The following is an 18,458-nucleotide window of genomic DNA, read 5'->3' on the forward strand; positions in this document are numbered from 1 at the left end:
CAAGCTTGATTAGTTTTATTTGAGATAGTGTCCAGCACTTAGCAGATGCTCTCAATAAATCTTTTGAGGAATGGCATGGTAATTGATTGGCTGGTGCAGAGGGAGGGCAGGGAGGTGAGAGACAAGGCCAGGAGACCTGTGGTCTTGGGCCTCTGTCTACGGCATTGCGCAGGGGTCTAGGGGTCCACATGGTCCAGAGACTAGCTGCCCAATTGCCCGTGTCTAGCATTTGAGAAAATTCAATTCCCGGCCAGGAGCGGTGGCTCACGCCTGTAATTCCAACAATGGGAGGCTGAGGTGGGCAGATCACCTGAGGCTGGGAGTTCCAGATCAGTCTGACCAACGTGGAGAAACCCTGCCTCTACTTAAAAAAAAAAAAAAAAAAAAAAAAAAAAAAAAAAAAAAAAAAAAAAAAAAAAAATTAGCCGGGTGTGATGGCGCACGCCTGTAATCCCAGCTGCTCCGGAGGCTGAGGCAGGAGAATCGCTTGAACTTGAGAGGCAGAGTTTGGGGTGAGTCAAGATCGCGCCATTGCACTCCAGCCTGGGCAACAAGAGCGAAACTCCGTCTCAAAAAAAAAAAAAAAAAAAAAAGGGCCGGGCGCGGTGGCTCACGCCTGTAAACCCAGCACTTTGGGAGGCCGAGGCGGGCGAATCACGAGGTCAGGAGATCGAGACCATCCTGGTGAACACGTGAAACCCCATCTCTACTAAAAATACAAAAAAATTAGCCGGGCGTGGTGGCGGGCACCTGTAGTCCCAGCTTCTAGGGAGGCTGAGCCAGGAGAATGGCGTGAACCTGGGAGGCGGCAGAGCTTGCAGTGAGCGGAGATTGCGCCACTGCACTCCAGCCTGGGCGATACAGTGAGACTCCGTCTCAAAAAAAAAATAAAAGAAAAAAGAAAATCCAATTCCCATTCACTCTCTGGCCTTCTGGCTGCTGACCCAGGCCCGCGGGTATTTTCAGAGGAAGGGAATTGGGGACCCCGCAGGAACCCGAAATCTGCCCCTCAAGAGTGTAGAAGTGGGTAGCGGAAGATGTGGCCTGGAGCATGGTAAAAGCCTTGAAATTCCAGTCTCTGCTTGACTCCTAAACCTGGCAAGGCAGCCCTCAGGCCAGGCAAGCCAGGCGCGAGACTGTGCCTTCCTTCCAGGCCCTAAAGAGGGCAGCACTGGGCCGGGCCCCGAGCGAGGGCGAGCGACACAGGCTGTCCGGCACACTGAAAGGGGAGTGTCGGGTGACACGCCCGGGGAAAAGCGAGCGCCGCCCCTGCCTCTCCGCTGCTGGCTGGAACGCTGATCTATCTAGTTGCTCGGGGGACACCCCCAGATGCCCGGGCCCCACTCGGCCTTCAGCACGCGCCCCGAAGGATGGGGAAAGAAAGAGGCCCCCAATGAGCGGGACTCGCAGTGGCCAAGGAGGGCTGAGAAGCGGACAGGAGATCAGCTGGCCCCGGCGGCCTGGTCGCACCTGCATGGTGACTAGCTGCCGGGCTGCGCCCCGGGGCGCAGCCAGGAGGCGAGGCCTGGCAGTGCGTTGGGTGGGGGAGGAGCTTCTGGGTGATGTAAGGCCGGGAATGGGAGGGGCCTCTCCTCGACTCGCTGCCAGGAAGGGGGCGGGACTCTTGGTGACGAGACGCCGGGGAGGGGGCAGGCGTTCATTGATAAAAACGCTGGGCTCCCCCGGGCGCGAGCGCAGCGTAGCAAATACAGGCAGCGCCACGCGCGGCCGGGGCCGGGCGGAACCGAGAAGAAGCCGGGCCCGCGCTGCGACGCGCCGACCGCATGGAGCCCGCCACCAGTTTCCCGTCCCCGCGCCCCTTCCAGCGTGCGGCCGCCGAGCCCGCTCCCCCGGCCGGGCCCGGGCCGCCTCCGAGTGCCTTGCCCGGACCTGAGCTGGAGATGCTGGCCGGGCTACCAACGTCAGACCCCGGGCGCCTCATCACGGACCCGCGCAGCGGCCGCACCTACTTCAAAGGCCGCTTGTTGGGCAAGGTGGGCCGGGGGACGTTCGCGGGGTGGTGATGGTGGAGGTGGGGGTCTCGGCCGGCCTCATTTCTGGCACCAAGCCGGGCGTGGGCACTTGACCCCCAACGCGGGGACGCCGGCGGGCCAGACTCGGCCCCCCTGGAACACCCAGCCTGACGCCCCCTCTTCACAGGGGGGCTTCGCCCGCTGCTACGAGGCCACTGACACAGAGACTGGCAGCGCCTATGCTGTCAAAGTCATCCCGCAGAGCCGCGTCGCCAAGCCGCATCAGCGTGAGAAGGTAGGTCCAGGCTCAGCGGGCGAGGGGTGGGGTGGGGACGGTGGCATGGGAACCATGGAAGGATGACGACCCCGCGCCCTCATCGCAGATCCTAAATGAGATTGAGCTGCACCGAGACCTGCAACACCGCCACATCGTGCGTTTTTCGCACCACTTTGAGGACGCTGACAACATCTACATTTTCCTGGAGCTCTGCAGTCGAAAGGTGAAAGATGGTGATATCCGCAGGGATGAGGGTGAGGGAGAGAAGAGAGTCTTAAGACCCAAAGCTCGGGCCCTGTTTCTTCTTCAGGGAGCACAGATGGAGGGGGAGGGGGAGGGAGGGCTCACCAGGGGCTGAGGCAGTGGCTCTTTGCAGTCCCTGGCCCACATCTGGAAGGCCCGGCACACCCTGTTGGAGCCAGAAGTGCGCTACTACCTGCGGCAGATCCTTTCCGGCCTCAAGTACTTGCACCAGCGCGGCATCTTGCACCGGGACCTCAAGTTGGGTGAGACTCCTGAGCCTGGAGGATGGGAGGTTGGGGAGGGAGGGAGGAAGGAAGGAAAGAATCTGACACACCTCTCTTTCCCCATCTAGGAAATTTTTTCATCACTGAGAACATGGAACTGAAGGTGGGGGATTTTGGGCTGGCAGCCCGGTTGGAGCCTCCGGAGCAGAGGAAGAAGTGAGTTTTGAGGAAAGGAGCCTGTGTGTGATACAGATGACATGCGTGACAGACAGTGCATATGTATGTGGGAGGCAAGGTGACTGCTTGATGTGTGCATGAGATAAATGGGAAGGGATGAGGGTCTGCTTATGCATGTGTGAAGGTGGAGGTGGCAGCCTGTGTTACCGGGACCAGTGGAGAGGGGTAGGATCCTATAGGTGTGTGACACAGATAGGGTAGGTGACCCTGAGTCCCTGAGACAGATGGGGGTGTACAGATTCTTGGAGGCATACGACTTACCCTTCGTGTGGATGGGGGAAGGTTACAGGCAGCGTGTGTGTGTGTGAGAGACAGACTGAGAGTGTGGGAATGGTAGGATATGACACTGGGTGTAAGAAGACCCTACTGTGGCCATCGTACTTTGTGTGTGTGACACAGACAGCATATGTGGCAGATAAGTGTTTATGGGGGTTGTGACAGCTGGTGTTGGTGTGTGTGTGGCACAAACCGTGGGAGGTGACAGCCTGATGACTGTCTGACAGACAGGAGTGCAGGAAGGGGGAAGGGATCAGCTGTGGACTCTCTGTGTTGACCCTGGAGGAGGGGACTGGGCTGGGGGTCAGGCCCTCCCCCTGTCATGAAGAGCAGCTGAGCAGCTGGGCCAGGCGGGTGGGCGGGGACTCAGCTGCCATCCCTGGCATCCATTGTCCCAGGACAAGCAGGAGTCCTCTGGCCTTTGGTGACAGGCAGCTGCTTTGTCTGGACTCACAGTGGGGGAAGGGGTGGGGGGGCTGCTGGGCTGAGTCTCAGCCTTTTCTCCTCCTCCCCACCCTCTTTCAGGACCATCTGTGGCACCCCCAACTATGTGGCTCCAGAAGTGCTACTGAGACAGGGCCACGGGCCCGAGGCGGATGTGTGGTCACTGGGCTGTGTCATGTGAGTCGCAGGGTCCAGGTTTGGCAGCAGACAGGTGGTGGGTGTGTGGGTGGGGTATCCCCTCCACTTTACTCCTGACCCCTTGGCCCTGCCCTATAGGTACACGCTGCTCTGCGGGAGCCCTCCCTTTGAGACAGCTGACCTGAAGGAGACGTACCGCTGCATCAAGCAGGTTCACTACACGCTACCTGCCAGCCTCTCACTGCCTGCTCGGCAGCTCCTGGCTGCCATCCTTCGGGCCTCCCCCCGAGACCGCCCCTCTATTGACCAGATCCTGCGCCATGACTTCTTTACCAAGGTCTGTGGCTCCCCGGACCTCTAAGTCCATCTGCGTATTCCCAGGGATTGAAAGGGTGCAGGTGACAGGGCCCCTGGAGCCTCTCTTCTCTGTTCACACGGCTCCCCTCCCTAGGGCTACACCCCCGATCGACTCCCTATCAGCAGCTGCGTGACAGTCCCAGACCTGACACCCCCCAACCCGGCTAGGAGTCTGTTTGCCAAAGTTACCAAGAGCCTCTTTGGCAGAAAGAAGAACAAGAGTGAGTCTGGGGTGTCAGTGAGTTGAGGGGGCAGAGCAGCAGAGCAGCTTGTCACATTTGTCTCGGGTGTGTGAGTGTGGGCGCCTGGCAACTCCTGGGGAGAGCATGTGCAGTACAGGCACTTGGGGAGGCCAATCTCTGTGTCATCCCTGTGGGAAGTGGAGAGGCTGGGCAGGATACTGAGGATGGTATCATCCTTCACCCCCAGGTAAGAATCATGCCCAGGAGAGGGACGAGGTCTCCTGTTTGGTAAGCGGCCTCATGCGCACGTCGGTTGGCCATCAGGATGCCAGGCCAGAGGTGAGGCGCTCACGTGGACACTGTTCCCCTGACTCACCCCCACCCTAGCAGCTGAGGGAAGCCCAGGATAAAAGGCTGCTGAAGCATCCAACCTCGTGGTGGCCTAATTGGCTGTGTGTCACCAGCCTGGCGGGGCTGACCTGGGGTGCCCTGGGAGCCAGGGCAGGGCTGGGCCATGGACTCAAGGGTTTGGATTTTGGGGCCTGTCTCACTCCCTTTTCCTGCCCAACCCTCCAGGCTCCAGCAGCTTCTGGCCCAGCCCCTGTCAGCCTGGTAGAGACAGCACCTGAGGACAGCTCACCCCGTGGGACACTGGCAAGCAGTGGAGATGGTGAGGAGCCAGGGAGGATGAGAGGTGCCAGAGGTTGCTGGAGCTGAGATCAGGGACCAGAGGGAAGGAGTGGGCAGAGGGGCCTGGCCTGGGTCCTGGGGTGCTAATTCCTAAATCTCCGTGCCCTGTCTCCTTCAGGATTTGAAGAAGGTCTGACTGTGGCCACAGTAGTAGAGTCAGCCCTCTGTGCGCTGAGAAACTGTGTGGCCTTCATGCCCCCAGGTAAGGCTGGGGTCTGGTACATGCTGCTGTGGTGGGAGTTCTGTGGCTGGGAGTTCTGCTCCTGGGAGCCAGGAGCAGGTCCTGACTCCCTCCTTTACCATGACAGCGGAACAGAACCCAGCCCCGCTGGCCCAGCCAGAGCCTTTGGTGTGGGTCAGCAAGTGGGTTGACTACTCCAATAAGTTCGGCTTTGGGTATCAACTGTCCAGCCGCCGTGTGGCTGTGCTCTTCAACGATGGCACACATATGGCCCTGTCAGCTAACAGAAAGTAAGTGCTGGTATGGGGTGCCTTGTATTCAGGCCACTAACCCAGCAGTGCCACACCCTCCTGTGTGCTCCTGGGCTCAGGGGTCTGGGTTTCTCAGGGGAGGGGCATTGGTGCAGGGCTCCCTCTGACCTCTGCCTCCCCATTCTAGGACTGTGCACTACAACCCCACCAGCACAAAGCACTTCTCCTTCTCCGTGGGTGCTGTGCCCCGGGCCCTGCAGCCTCAGCTGGGTATCCTGCGGTACTTCACCTCCTACATGGAGCAGCACCTCATGAAGGTGTGAGGGCTGGGGCTGTGGTACATTGAAAACTAACCTATCCTGATCTCTCTGATTCCCCCTTGGTGGTGGTGGGGGTGCTCAAAGCTAGAGGATAAGGCATACACGAATGGGGAGGGGGCTGTCTCACGCTGGATCAGTGACCTGCTCCGATCCTGCTCCCAGGGTGGAGATCTGCCCAGTGTGGAAGAGGTAGAGGTACCTGCTCCACCCTTGCTGCTGCAGTGGGTCAAGACGGATCAGGCTCTCCTCATGCTGTTTAGTGATGGCACTGTCCAGGTAAGAGCCTATCCAGGAGTTTCCGGGAAGGTCTGGGAGGCCCAGGGTGCTGGGGAGAAAGCTGGGCCCGCAGCCTAGGTCCTGACCACTGTCATGCTCCTGTGTGCAGGTGAACTTCTACGGGGATCACACCAAGCTGATTCTCAGTGGCTGGGAGCCCCTCCTTGTGACTTTTGTAGCCCGAAATCGTAGTGCTTGTACTTACCTCGCTTCCCACCTTCGGCAGCTGGGCTGCTCTCCAGACCTGCGGCAGCGACTCCGCTATGCTCTGCGCCTGCTCCGGGACCGCAGCCCAGCCTAGGACCCAAGCCCTGAGGCCTGAGGCCTGTGCCTGTAAGGCTCTGGCCCTTGCCTTTGTGGCCCTCCCCCTTCCTTTGGTGCCTCACTGGGGGCTTTGGGCCGAATCCCCCAGGGAATCAGGGACCAGCTTTACTGGAGTTGGGGGCAGCTTGTCTTCGCTGGCTCCTACCCCCTCTCCAAGATAAGCCTGAGCCTTAGCTCCCAGCTAGGGGGCGTTATTTATGGACCACTTTTATTTATTGTCAGACACTTATTTATTGGGATGTGAGCCCCAGGGGGGCCTCCTCCTAGGATAATAAACAATTTTGCAGAATTGGACTCCCCCTCACTCGCAGTAGAGCCCGTGGACCGTGGCCACCGCGAAGAGCGAGGTGTTGGTGTAAGAGACCGAGGCCAGCCCGTCGCGCGCCACGTCCCAGAGCGCGCGGCTGACCACGTGAACGCCCTGGCCCGCGCGCGGCCCCAGCACCACGCTGCACACCAGCTTGTAGCGCGGCAGGCTGAGCTCGCGCAGGCGAACGTGCACCTGCTCGCAGAGCTCCTGCACCAGCCGCGCGGCCTCGGCGCTGGAGTAGCACGCGTCGCGCAGCCCTGCGGACAGTGCCGCCTCCAGGGCACGCTGTGCGCGCGCAGCCTCCCAGCGCTCCCCGGGCACCGGCTCCGCGCGGTAGGAGGGCGCCACCCGACGGGCGGGCGCCAGAGGCAACCCTGAGAAGCTGACCCGTGAGCCCAGAGGGGGCACCTGGCCCAGGGATGGCTGCCGACCCCCAGGACCCGCGCCTGGCCCGGCCAGCGAGTTGCGACGGGAGAAGGACGCGGCCAGGCCCAGCATGGAGCCCCGGCGAGAGGCCGGGCCAGGACCTGGACCTGCCGGTCGCGCCTCATCAATGCTGGGCAGGCGGCCTCGGGGCTGCACTGGTGAGGGTTTCGGCCCGTAGTCTTTGGCATTCTCCTCCTCCTGGCGTCCCGGGGGCAGAGGCCTGCTGGCCATGGACCTGCTGGCTAGAGGACCTACACTCAGGGTGACCTTCACTGGGCATCTGTCTACCCACCCCAGCCTCTTGCTCAGTGATGTCAAGGGTTTTTACCTTCTACTCCCTTCTTACCTGTGTTTTAGAACAAGTGGATCAGATAGTACCAGGCTGCCTGGGTTCCTAGGTGCTGAGAAGGTTAAAGGTTGTTAGACACATGAGCAAGGGACAGGAGGCTGCTGGGACTGGGATCCTGGGCTAGTCCCTGCCTGCTGAGCTCCTTCTCTGGGCACTATGGAGGTTAGCCAGGTACGCTCAGAGTCTTAGAGACTGCCATTTCTCCCTGCCACCCTACTTCTCTGGAAGGAGAAGCAGGCCTCTGCCTCAGCCTGGACCATGGAGGCAGTGCCTCCAACCCCTAACCAGGAAAGACTGACAGATCACCTCTTTCAACCCCACAGATCCTTCCAGCCCTGGGGGTGTTGAATCCAGTCATCTTCCACCCAGATCTACTCTAGAGTGGCTGGCACAAAGATCTCCCCTACACCTGGCCCAGGCTGAGGGCAGACGACTTGTGAAGCCCCTTCCGCCTTCTGCCTTTGGCCTCTGATCCCACTTCCTCCAGAATCAGTTCTGGGATGGCCGCCCTCTGCTCCCGAAACTCCCTCAGGCACCTGAGTCACCTGCAGGCTTTCGCTTCTGAGTTCTGTCAGGCTCCACAGCCCTGGCCCCACTGGCCTGAAGGGCAAGTGGGAGGGGAAGGACCTGTGTTGTGGAGTTGCCATGGTTGCTGGAGCAAACACTTCTCCCTCCAAGGATCCCTCCCTCCAGTCCGGCTCTGGCTTAACCTGAGAGCCCTGTTACTGTGAGCATGTGCTGAGCGTGGGGTCATCAGGGAGAGCGGCCGACAGGGTCTTGCAGCTCAGAGGCAAACTTCCTAAGCGCAGGCGACAGAGGGGCAGATGTAGAGCGAGGCTGTGGTCAGAAAGGCTTCGTCCTGCCCCAGGGCGCTTGAGCCAGGGCCCGTTTTCTCCCCTTGTGGAGACTGGCCATTATGAACAAGTCACAGAGGCCTAGGATAGGGGGAGATCTTGAGGCTGCGGGGGCGGTGGCTCAGGAATCCAGGGTCTGGGCCCACAGGAAGGAACACGTCATGGCTCTGTTGTCTCCCCGTCAGTCAGCCTCGACAAGGACAAACATTTCCGCTCCCGGCGCAGAGTTAGGGTGGGGCTTGGATGACTTCCTCAGTTCAGGGCTATGTGCGGGGGAGGGGAGGTCCATTGGCTCAGCTGGTAGGAACCAGGCCTTACAAAGTGGCAGTGACTCGGCAGTGAACACCGAGTCCAGCCTCGTGACCCTTGCTGACCCAAGTGTCCTGGGGCTTGTCCCCAGCTGGCTACACCTCTTGTGTGCCCTAGTACCTAGATTTCCCCAATGTTGCATTTCAGAGATGGCAGAGGCTGTGACACCTCTGCCAGAGCTGACAACTCATGTGACTCCCCCTCTGGCAGGGATGGGACTGTCCCCTCCCAAACAAGCCAGGTCTGGGCCCTGACCCATCTATGGGGGCGAGGATTTTCCCTGTTGAGTGGGGGATTCCCAGGCCTGGCTAAGCAGATCCTGACCCTGTGTGCCTGTGGAGGAGGGACGGGTTACGAGGGTAAGGAGTTTGAACTCTGAACCTAGGGCAGGCTCGGCTTCCGGGGGCTAAGACCCTCATACGGCGCTTAATGCCCCTCTAAGGGCTGAAGTTTTCCCTGGGCCTGCCTGGGAGATGGGTGGAGTCTCTTCTCAGGCCAGCTCCAGTTTCCATGGAAACCCACAGGCTTCCCACCCGGCGGCTGCCTGGGCAGACTCCCAGCCAGGGCCTCTTTCGCCGCCGCCAGCCAGCCACCCTCTTCCCAGGACCATAGGCCACTCCAGCCTCAGCTTCTCCTGGTCCCCTCCCTGTGTCTGTTCCTGTCCCTGAGCGTCTGGCCCCTGATGCCTTCAGTAGCTTGGGCCTCTCCTGCTCTACTCCTAAACTTCAGCTTCTCAGCAAACAGGCCTCCCAAGTCCCTGCTTCTCCCTCTCGGGCCTTGCTAGCCTCACCAGCTCTAGGACCTGGCCAGGCCTCCTAGGCTCCCTCCTCCACCCCCACCCCTTCTCACCCATGGAGCCCCTGGGACTGGTCGTGCATGGGAAAGCTGAACCTTTTTCCGCAGCACTCCGAAGCCTCGTCAACAACCCACGATACAGGTGAGGGGTGGGCCCTGCCTGCGGGTTTTCCTTAGCTAGCTCTGAGGGCCCCAGGACTCTAAGGAGGCCCTGGTGAGAAGAGGCTGGGAATTAGAACTTGGCCGTCCTCCCTGGTGAACTCACGCTGTGGGGAAGTCAAATGTGGAACATGGCTACCGGTCACTCAGTGTCTGTGAGACCCTGAGGGCCAGAGGCAAGGCTGGCAGGGTCCTGGGGGCTAGAACCTGGAGCTGCTGTGTGAGCTCAGGCAAAGCCCTTCCTTCTTTGGACTTTGGGCTCCTGGCAGAAGAGAATGATTCTCAGGCCCTGGGATCCTGAGAGACGGTGGGTCATGATTCCTCTCCTCCCTCCATTCACTCAGCTTGGTATTGAGGCCTCCCTGCTCGAAGAAAAGGAACAGATGACCTGTTCTGGGAATTGAGGCTTCACAAGAAGAACAGAGCTCGAGGGATTGAGCCATAGTCCCTGACAGGAAGCCTCGGGAGTGCTGGCTGCTCCCTGCTGGCCAGGATGCCAGTGGTGTCTGAAACCAGGGGTAGAGTTTACAGGAGGCCGGGCTGCTCAGGAGAGCTAGAATGAAGCTCTCTGTCCTCATGGTCTCAGATCTGAGCTCTTCCCCAAAGGGTGGTGACTTCCATCACCTTGCTTCTTCGGGGTCACAGTCTGGTCTGGGTAATGTGAACCCCCCAGGCTTTGGACCTGGGACTAAGAGGCTCTAGGAGCCTCCAGCCTCATCTGCCTCCTATCCCCTGCCTTGTTTAGAGGCCCAGAGCTGGGGCCGGAAGTGATCATGAAGATGGAAACTGTGGTCTGGCTCATGATGGTGCATCACTGCTGTGTCTGTTTGCAGTGAGTGCACACTCTGTGCCCCACGCCCCCACACCCGCCTGTCTGGAGGAGGGCTGAAAAAAGCTGAGTTTGCAGCTGGTGGAGGAGGAGCCAAAAGAAGCTTCCCTTCCCCCAAGACTCAGGCTGGGGAGGAGAGGGGAAGGTGGGATCAACCGTGCTTCTGTTAGTCCAGATGCCCCTCAGTAATCAAGCATAGTCACCTCCTCTGCGACCTGAGGTTTAGGATTATTGTCCCATTTCATGGGTGAGAAACCTGAGATTCAAAGATAGGAAGTCACCAGGTGGAGCTGGGACTAGAACTCAGGGCTTTGGGTCCCAGACCTTCTGCTGGAGGGACCAAGCCCTGTCTCTTACATTCTGGATGGGAAACTAAGACCCAGAGTGGGCAAAGGCACAGCCCAAGTTGCACTCCAGGTGCTGGCCTCCTCTCCGCTGGCTCTCTGCCTCTCTCCCACAGTGATGTTCGCTTCGTGGTCGGTCAAGAACAGCAGGAGGTATTTGCCCATCGGTGCTTGTTGGCCTGTAGATGCAACTTCTTCCAGCGACTTCTGGGCACAGAGCCAGGCCCCGGGGTGCCTAGTCCTGTGGTGCTAAGCACTGTGCCAACTGAGGCCTTCCTGGCAGTGCTGGAGTTCCTATATACCAACAGTGTCAAGCTTCACCGTCACTCTGTGAGCCTGCTGACCAGGGTCCTGGGTGGGAGAGGCGGTGGGTGCCAGAGGCAAGAGTTTGCCCATTACACTGTGGGCATAGGGCAGGGGAAACTCCCTTCCACTCCCCCCACCACCCACTCTACAGGTGCTAGAAGTGCTGACAGCGGCTGTGGAATATGGGCTGGAGGAACTGAGAGAGGTGGGTTTGTGTGCCAGGTCCATGTCTCATTTCCCTTGCTTCTCACCGGCTCACTTCCCGCCCTGCCTCACACACACTGTGGCCTGGAGAGGAACGTGTGCCCACACAGAGAGAAGTATGTATGTCTCTCCCGTGTAAGGAGGGCATGTATGTGTGCCTGTGTGCAAAAGGATCCATGCATGCCTGCCCTGTGTGTGTGTGGCCAAGAGGGAGTGATTATGGCTGGTGCTGTAGATACAAAGATATCAGCCTTGATCCCTGTTCTCCAGAGAGGGAGAGGAGACAGACACATGAAAACACTTATCTGGGTGGCATAAGAAGTGTGATAGAGGCCGGGCACGGTGGCTCATGCCTGTAATCCCAGCACTTTGGGAGGCTGAAGCAGGTGGATCGCTTGAGCCCAGAAGCTCCAGACCAGCCTGGGCAACATGGTGACACCCCTTCTCTACTAAAGGCACAAAAATTAGCCAGGTGTGGTAGCATACACCTGTAATTCCAGCTACTTGGGAGGCTGAGGCACAAGAATCGCTTGAACCTGGTTGCAGTAAGCTGAGATCGCACCACTGCATTCCAGCCTGCGTGGCAGATCAAGAGTTGCTCTCAAAAAAAAAAAGGCCGGGCGCGGTGGCTCAAGCCTGTAATCCCAGCACTTTGGGAGGCCGAGACGGGCGGATCATGAGGTCAGGAGATCGAGACCATCCTGGCTAACACGGTGAAACCCCGTCTCTCCTAAAAAATACAAAAAACTAGCCGGGCGACGTGGCAGGCGCCTGTAGTCCCAGCTACTCGGGAGGCTGAGGCAGGAGAATGGCCTAAACCCAGGAGGTGGAGCTTGCAGTGAGCTGAGATCCGGCCACTGCACTCCAGCCTGGGCGACAGAGCGAGACTCCGTCTCAAAAAAAAAAAAAAAAAAAAAAGTGACAGAGAAGCGTGAATGGTGCGGAGACTGTATGGGGGGGCCTCTCCAGTCCCACCACTAGGGAGAGGAGAAGACTTCCTGGAGGAGAAAACATATGTGTTGGATCTGGTAGAACAAATAGGATTTTGTTCCTAGGGGAAGTGGGAAGATGGCATTCTAGTCACAGAGGCACCAAAGGAGCCAGTGAGACATTTGGTGTGTCTGGACTGTGAGGAGAGGGCAAGATGAGACTGCAGAGGACACCAGGGCCTGATTCATGTAGGGCCCTTAAGCTTTTGGACTTCTTTTAAGCAGAGGGCAGTGGAGATTCACTGAAGGTTTCCCATAAGGGAGTGAAGAATTGGAAGCTCAGGGGAGAAGGGATTGAAAGAGGTGGAGAGGACTCGTTAGTCCATTCAGGAGGCGAGTGTAGCAGTCAAGAGATGAGAGATGTCACGGATGAAATTCAAGTTTCTGCTAAAAATAGAAGTATCCTTGAGTCAGGAAGGGAACAAGTGGAGGAAGATAAGCATCCTGAAAGAAGGGGAGAAGTTTGCATGGCTTTTATCTGGTCTTGCTTAGTGGCAAATGTGCTAGAAGGTGGGTGGCTGGGCTTGGTTTTGCTAGTCTCCAGTTCCTGTGAGCCTGCTGTCTCAGGCTCTAGCCATTCCCTGCCTCCCTTGGCCTGGGAGGTCAGGATGGGGTCTGGGGCTGCTGGGTGACTCACCAATCCAAGCCTGCGCACTGCTTCTGGGGTGGAACTAGTGCCTTGGAGCAGGGACACCGCCACACAGCCCACATTCATTTCTGTTCCCAGCTGTGCCTGCAGTTTGTGGTGAAGGTGCTGGATGTGGAGTTGGTTTGTGAGGCCCTGCAGGTGGGTGCTGCTGGACAGGCATGGGAGGACTTTGGCTGTGTGTGTGGAAATGGGCTCCCAGGTGCTGGGAGCCTGGGCCTGCTGTGTCTGGCCTTGAAATAACTTGGGTACATGGTGGTGGTGGCGGTGCTCCAAGGAGGTTTACAGGATGAATTCTGTGCCTAGATATGTGGGATCCTGGGTATATCATCAGGGTCAGGTGCAGGAGTAGGTGTTGAAGGGGCTGGAGGTCTTCGCTGGTCTTCTCTCTATCAGGGCTGGGGAATGGTTCTCAGCTGGACTTGGGGTAGGGGAAGGGTGGCTATAGACTTTAGAAGCCAAGTTGGGTCAGGCACGATGACTCACACCTGTAATCCCAGCACTTTCGGAGGCCGAGGTGGGTGAATCAAGAGGTCAGGAGATTGAGACCATCCTGGCTAAAACAGTGAAACCCCATTTCTATTAAATATACAAAAAATTAGCCGGGTGTACTGGCATGCTCCCAGCTACTCTGGAGGCTGAGGCAGGAGAATTGCTTGAACCTGAGAGGCAGAGGTTGCAGTGAGCTGAGATCACGCCACTGCACACTCCAGCCTGGGTGACAGAGTGAGACTCCGTCTCAAAAAAAAAAAACAAAAAACAAAAAACAAACCCGGGCGCAGTGGCTCAAGCCTGTAATCCCAGCACTTTGGGAGGCCGAGGCGGGCGGATCACGAGGTCAGGAGATCGAGACCATCCTGGCTAACACGGTGAAACCCCGTCTCTACTAAAAAAAAAAACAAAAAACTAGCCGGGCGAGGTGGCGGGCGCCTGTAGTCCCAGCTACTCCAGAGGCTGAGGCAGGAGAATGGCGTGAACCCGGGAGGCGGAGCTTGCAGTGAGCTGAGATCTGGCCACTGCACTCCAGCCTGGGCAGCAGAGCCAGACTCCGTCTCAAAAAAAAAAAAAAAAAAAAAAAAAAAAAGGCCAAGCCTAGGCCCCAGGTGGGGTTTGAAGGCCACGGGGTGGTCTCCTGTAGGGAAGAGCAGGTTGTACAGTGAGTCCACGTATATGTGTGTGTGTATGTGTGTGTGTGTACCAGGCTTTCGCTGGGTCTAGTTTCCTGGAAGGCCGAGGGCCCTGTCAGCCTCCCCAGCTAGGGCTAGGGTCAGGCTTGCAGTGGTGGGTCCCAGTGAGCAGGTTGGGCTACACGGCCTCTCCAGTCTCCAACCTGATCTCCCTCATTCTGCTCGCAGGTGGCCGTAACCTTTGGCCTGGGGCCGCTGCAGGAGCGCTGCGTGGCTTTCATAGAGGCCCACAGCCAGGTACTGCTCCCTTCATACTCCTTACCCCACGCACCGCATTCTGCTCCTCCCTGACCCATTTGCCGGCTTGCAGGAGGCCCTCAGGTCCCAAGGCTTCCTGGAGCTGTCAGCGGCCGCGCTGCTGCCCCTACTCCGCAGCGACAAACTCTGCGTGGACGAGGCTGAACTGGTCCGCGCGGCCCGGAGCTGGGCGCGCGTGGGCGCGGTGAGTGGGGCTGGGGGAGCGCAAGGGCATGGAAGGAGGTGCGGGCCACGAGCCCAGCGAGCGGGTGGCAGGACAGGTGCCCGACTCAGGGCTGGCGTTCGCAGGCAGTGCTGGAGAGGCCGGTGGCCGAGGTGGCGGCCCCGGTGGTGAAAGAGCTGAGACTAGCCTTGCTGGCCCCGGCGGAGCTGAGCGCCCTGGAAGAGCAGAACCGGCAGGAACCACTCATCCCGGTGCGGACGCGGGGAACCGGCCCAGCTCCACTCAGCAGGGGGTACAGGGCTCTGGGAGGGGGCAGGAGCGGCCCGGTCCTCGGGGCGAGGGGCCACCGCGGGACTGCGCACTGACCGGCCTTGCTGTGCAGGTGGAGCAGATTGTGGAGGCGTGGAAATGCCATGCCCTGCGGAGAGGGGATGAGGCCCGGGGCGCCCCGTGTCGCCGCCGGAGAGGCACCCTGCCCCGGGAGCATCACCGCTTTCTGGACCTGTCCTTTAAATGATCCAACGCCGGGACTCACGGGGAGCCTCGGACCCGCCCAGTCGAGTCTGCCCCAAACTACAGCTCCCGAAGTGCTCGGCGTTTGGAGCGGGCTTCCGTTCCCAGCGTGCCCAGTGAGCCGGGCGCCGGAAGAATCGTTGTCTGCCACGCGCAGCCTCTTGTGCGGGGTCAAACCCGAGTGGGCGAGGTGGGTCGGGGCAGGGTCGGGCAGGGCTTGGGCTGGGCCTCTCTGCGGGGGGCGAAACTCGAAAACGAGGATTTCCGTCGCTCCACGCTCTCACTCTACGCCCTGCCCCTGGGCATTGTCCTCTACTAGTCTATTCTGATGACTCCCACATATCTATCTGTTCAGCTCAACTCCCTCTTTTTTTTTTTTTTTTTTTTTTTTTTTTTTTTTTTTTGAGACGGAGTCTCGCTCTGCTGCCCAGGCTGGAGTGCAGTGGCCGGATCTTAGCTCACTGCAAGCTCCGCCTCCCAGGTTCACGCCATTCTCCTGCCTCAGCCTCCCGAGTAGCTGGGACTACAGGCGCCCGCCACCTCGCCCGGCTAGTTTTTTTGTATTTTTAGTAGGGACGGGGTTTCACCGTGTTAGCCAGGATGGTCTCGATCTCCTGACCTCGTGATCCGCCCGCCTCGGCCTCCCAAAGTGCTGGGATTACAGGCTTGAGCCACCGCGCCCGGCCGACTCCCTCTTTTTTTTTTTTTTTTTTTCTTTCTTTCTTTCTTTTCTTTTCTTTTCTTTTCTTTTCTTTTCTTTTCTTTTCTTTTCTTTCTTTCTTTCTTTCTTTCTTTCTTTCTTTCTTTCTTTCTGTCTGTCTGTCTGTCTTTCTTTCTTTCTTTCTGTCTCTCTTTCTTTCTTTCTTCTTTCCTTTCTTTCTTTTTCTTCCTTTCTTTTCTTCTCTCTCTCTCTCTCTCCCTCTCTCGCTCTCTCTCCCTCTCCCTCGCTCCCTCGCTCCCTCTCCCTCTCTCCCTCTCTCTCTCTCTCCCTCTGCCTCTCTTTCCTTTTTTTTGAGACAGTCTTGCTCTGTTGCGATGCTGCAGTGTAGTGGTGCGATTTCGGCTCACTTCAACCTCTGCCTCCCTGATTCAAGCGATTCTTGTGCCTCAGCCTCCTGAGTAGCTGGGATTACAGACGTGCACCACAATGCCCTGCTGATTTTTGTGTTTTTAGTAGAGACGGGGTTTCACCATGTTGGCCAGCTGGTTTGGATCTCCTGACTTCATGTGATCCGCTGGCCTCAGCCTCCCAAAGTGCTGGGATTACAGGTGTGAGCCACTGCGCCCGGCTTCAGCTCCTTCTTTCATTACATTCCTGCCCCACTGGAGATCGCTCCCTGAATGCCCCTCAGACACCACAGGCTCGGTGTGAAATTGATCTCCCCAGCTTTCCCCAGCTTTACCTCATCGTGTTTCTCATTTCCGTGGGTGCACACGCCAGAAATCTGGATCTCATCCTTGCCTTATCCCTCTTCCTCACACCTGCCTTAGGTCTCTTTTACCTTGTAGGAGACCTTTCCAGTTGGTTCAGTTCTCACAGCCCCAGGTTCAACCTGTCCTGTCTGACACGTCTCACAGCCTTCCTGCCTTCACTCCAGCGCCCCCTCAATCCATTTCCCACAGTGCAACCAGACCAGTCTTTGATTGTCAGTCCTATGGGACTTAAGTCCTGGAACATCCCATTGACCTCCAGGACAAAATTCAATCTATTTCACTTTCAGGGCACTCAAAACTACTAGTGAGTGGTTCCTCACCTCTTCTCTCAAATACGATCTTTGCATAAATTCACTTATCCTGGAGGTATTAGTCCTCTAGCTCCATACCTTTTTTTTTTTTTTTTTTTTTTTTTTTTTTTTTTTTTTTTGAGACAGAGTCTTGCTCTGCCACCCAGGCTGGAGTGCAGTGGCCGGATCTCAGCTCACTGCAAGCTCCGCCTTCCGGGTTTACGCCATTCTCCTGCCTCAGCCTCCCGAGTAGCTGGGACTACAGGCACCCGCCACGTCGCCCGGCTAGTTTTTTGTATTTTTAAGTAGAGACGGGGTTTCACCGTGTTAGCCAGGATGGTCTCGATCTCCTGACCTCGTGATCCATCCGTCTTGGCCTCCCAAAGTGCTAGGATTACAGGCTTGAGCCACCGCACCCGGCCTCTAGCTCCATACTTACTCAGTTACTGCAGACCCCTCTGCCACCTTCTTCATTCACCATACATCTTGTTTTCCCGAGGATGTGAATCTCCCTCAAGAAAGATCCCTGGGGCCTGGAGTGGTGTCTTACTGGTTTCTGCTTCCTCAGTCTCTGTCAGATAAACAGTGTTACGTAAATGTTAAGTAAATGATTTTATTTATTTATTTATTTATTTATTTATTTATTTATGACACAACCTTATTCTCACCCAGGCTAGAGTGCAGTGGTGTGATCTCAGCTCACTGCAGCCTCAGCCTCCTGGGCTCAAGCGATCCTCCCACTTCAGCCTGCCTAACAGCTGGGACTACAGGCATGTTCCATCACATTCGGCTAATTTTTTTTCTTCTTTTTGTAGAGATGAGGTCTCCCTACGTTGTCCAGGCTGGTCTCAAACTCCTGGGCTCAAGCATCGTCCCACTCTGTCCTCCCAAAGTGCTGGGATTACATGAAGCACCACCACACCCAGCCTATTTCCTCATTTAAATGCCACTTTATTCCATAAAGAGTTTTAAAGGTGCTGCAAAGCAAGATACTGTCAATCTAAAATGAGAGACAGTTGACTATTTAGAAGAAAATAAAGTTAGATTTCTGTCTCAGGGACTTCATACAAAAATATGCCGTACAGGAGGAGGCCAGGCACTGTGGCTCCCACCTGTAATCCTAGAACTTTGGGGGGCCAAGGTGGGTGGATCGCCTGAGCTCAGGAGTTTGGGATCAGCCTGGGCAACATGGCAAAACCCTGTCTCTAAAACACAAAAAACTAGCCAGGTGTGGTGGCACATGCCTGTAATTCCAGCTACTTGGGAGGCTGAGGCACGAGAATTGCTTGAATCTGGGAGGCGGAGGTTGCAGTGAGCTGAGATTGTGCCACTGCACTCAGCCTGGGCAACAGAGTGAGACTGTCTCAAAAAAAAAAAAAAAAAAAAAATATATATATATATATATATATGTATATATATGTATATATACACACACACGTGTGTGTATATATATTGCACAGGGATTAAAAATAGTTATTTAGCATTATCTCTCAAGACAGAAAATGTGCTTACTCAGTAGTACCATGTCATGACAGCATTGGTTGGATAGTGGAAATTGAAAATCATCTATATGTCCATTACCAGAGGACTAGTTATGTTAACTATGGTATATTCCTATAATATTTTAAAAATCCATGATCTTTGGTGAAAAAAAGGACAGAATAGACCAATTACAGCATGATTCCTCTTGTTAAAAGAAA

General features: G+C 57.0%; 3 protein-coding genes across 8 annotated transcripts; 2 read left to right on the forward strand and 1 right to left on the reverse strand.

Moving 5' to 3' along the window:
- The first annotated feature begins 1,263 nt into the window (after nt 1-1,263).
- On the forward strand, nt 1,264-6,682 carry PLK3 (polo like kinase 3). Its single transcript, XM_010371936.2, has 15 exons — nt 1,264-1,994; nt 2,161-2,268; nt 2,357-2,473; nt 2,627-2,756; nt 2,846-2,933; nt 3,756-3,851; nt 3,951-4,149; nt 4,264-4,390; nt 4,599-4,690; nt 4,928-5,021; nt 5,160-5,243; nt 5,350-5,512; nt 5,661-5,790; nt 5,956-6,069; nt 6,179-6,682. The coding sequence occupies exons 1-15, from the start codon at nt 1,785-1,787 to the stop codon at nt 6,368-6,370; spliced, it is 1,944 nt and encodes a 647-aa protein (XP_010370238.1). The 5' UTR covers nt 1,264-1,784; the 3' UTR covers nt 6,371-6,682.
- TCTEX1D4 (Tctex1 domain containing 4) lies at nt 6,605-9,720 on the reverse strand. 6 transcript variants are annotated; one of them, XM_030942173.1, is made up of 3 exons: nt 8,189-9,720; nt 7,476-7,530; nt 6,605-7,367 (listed from the first exon to the last, which is right to left on the reverse strand). In XM_030942173.1, the coding sequence occupies exons 1-3, from the start codon at nt 8,211-8,213 to the stop codon at nt 6,695-6,697; spliced, it is 753 nt and encodes a 250-aa protein (XP_030798033.1). In that variant the 5' UTR covers nt 8,214-9,720; the 3' UTR covers nt 6,605-6,694. The 6 variants fall into 6 exon arrangements, with proteins under 6 accessions (XP_030798033.1, XP_030798036.1, XP_030798034.1 ...); XM_030942176.1 differs by having other exon boundaries at nt 8,024-9,720; XM_030942174.1 differs by having other exon boundaries at nt 6,605-7,371; nt 8,024-9,720.
- BTBD19 (BTB domain containing 19) lies at nt 9,363-16,822 on the forward strand. The gene is made up of 9 exons (XM_010383480.2): nt 9,363-9,578; nt 10,885-11,098; nt 11,226-11,279; nt 12,995-13,054; nt 14,269-14,337; nt 14,411-14,542; nt 14,647-14,772; nt 14,904-15,224; nt 16,209-16,822. Exons 1-8 carry the CDS (start codon nt 9,493-9,495, stop codon nt 15,036-15,038), a joined length of 876 nt encoding a protein of 291 aa, XP_010381782.1. The 5' UTR covers nt 9,363-9,492; the 3' UTR covers nt 15,039-15,224; nt 16,209-16,822.
- Nucleotides 16,823-18,458: the final 1,636 nt, after the last annotated feature.

Source organism: Rhinopithecus roxellana, chromosome 12 (assembly GCF_007565055.1).
Source record: "Rhinopithecus roxellana isolate Shanxi Qingling chromosome 12, ASM756505v1, whole genome shotgun sequence".
Taxonomy (NCBI): Eukaryota; Metazoa; Chordata; class Mammalia; order Primates; family Cercopithecidae; genus Rhinopithecus; species Rhinopithecus roxellana.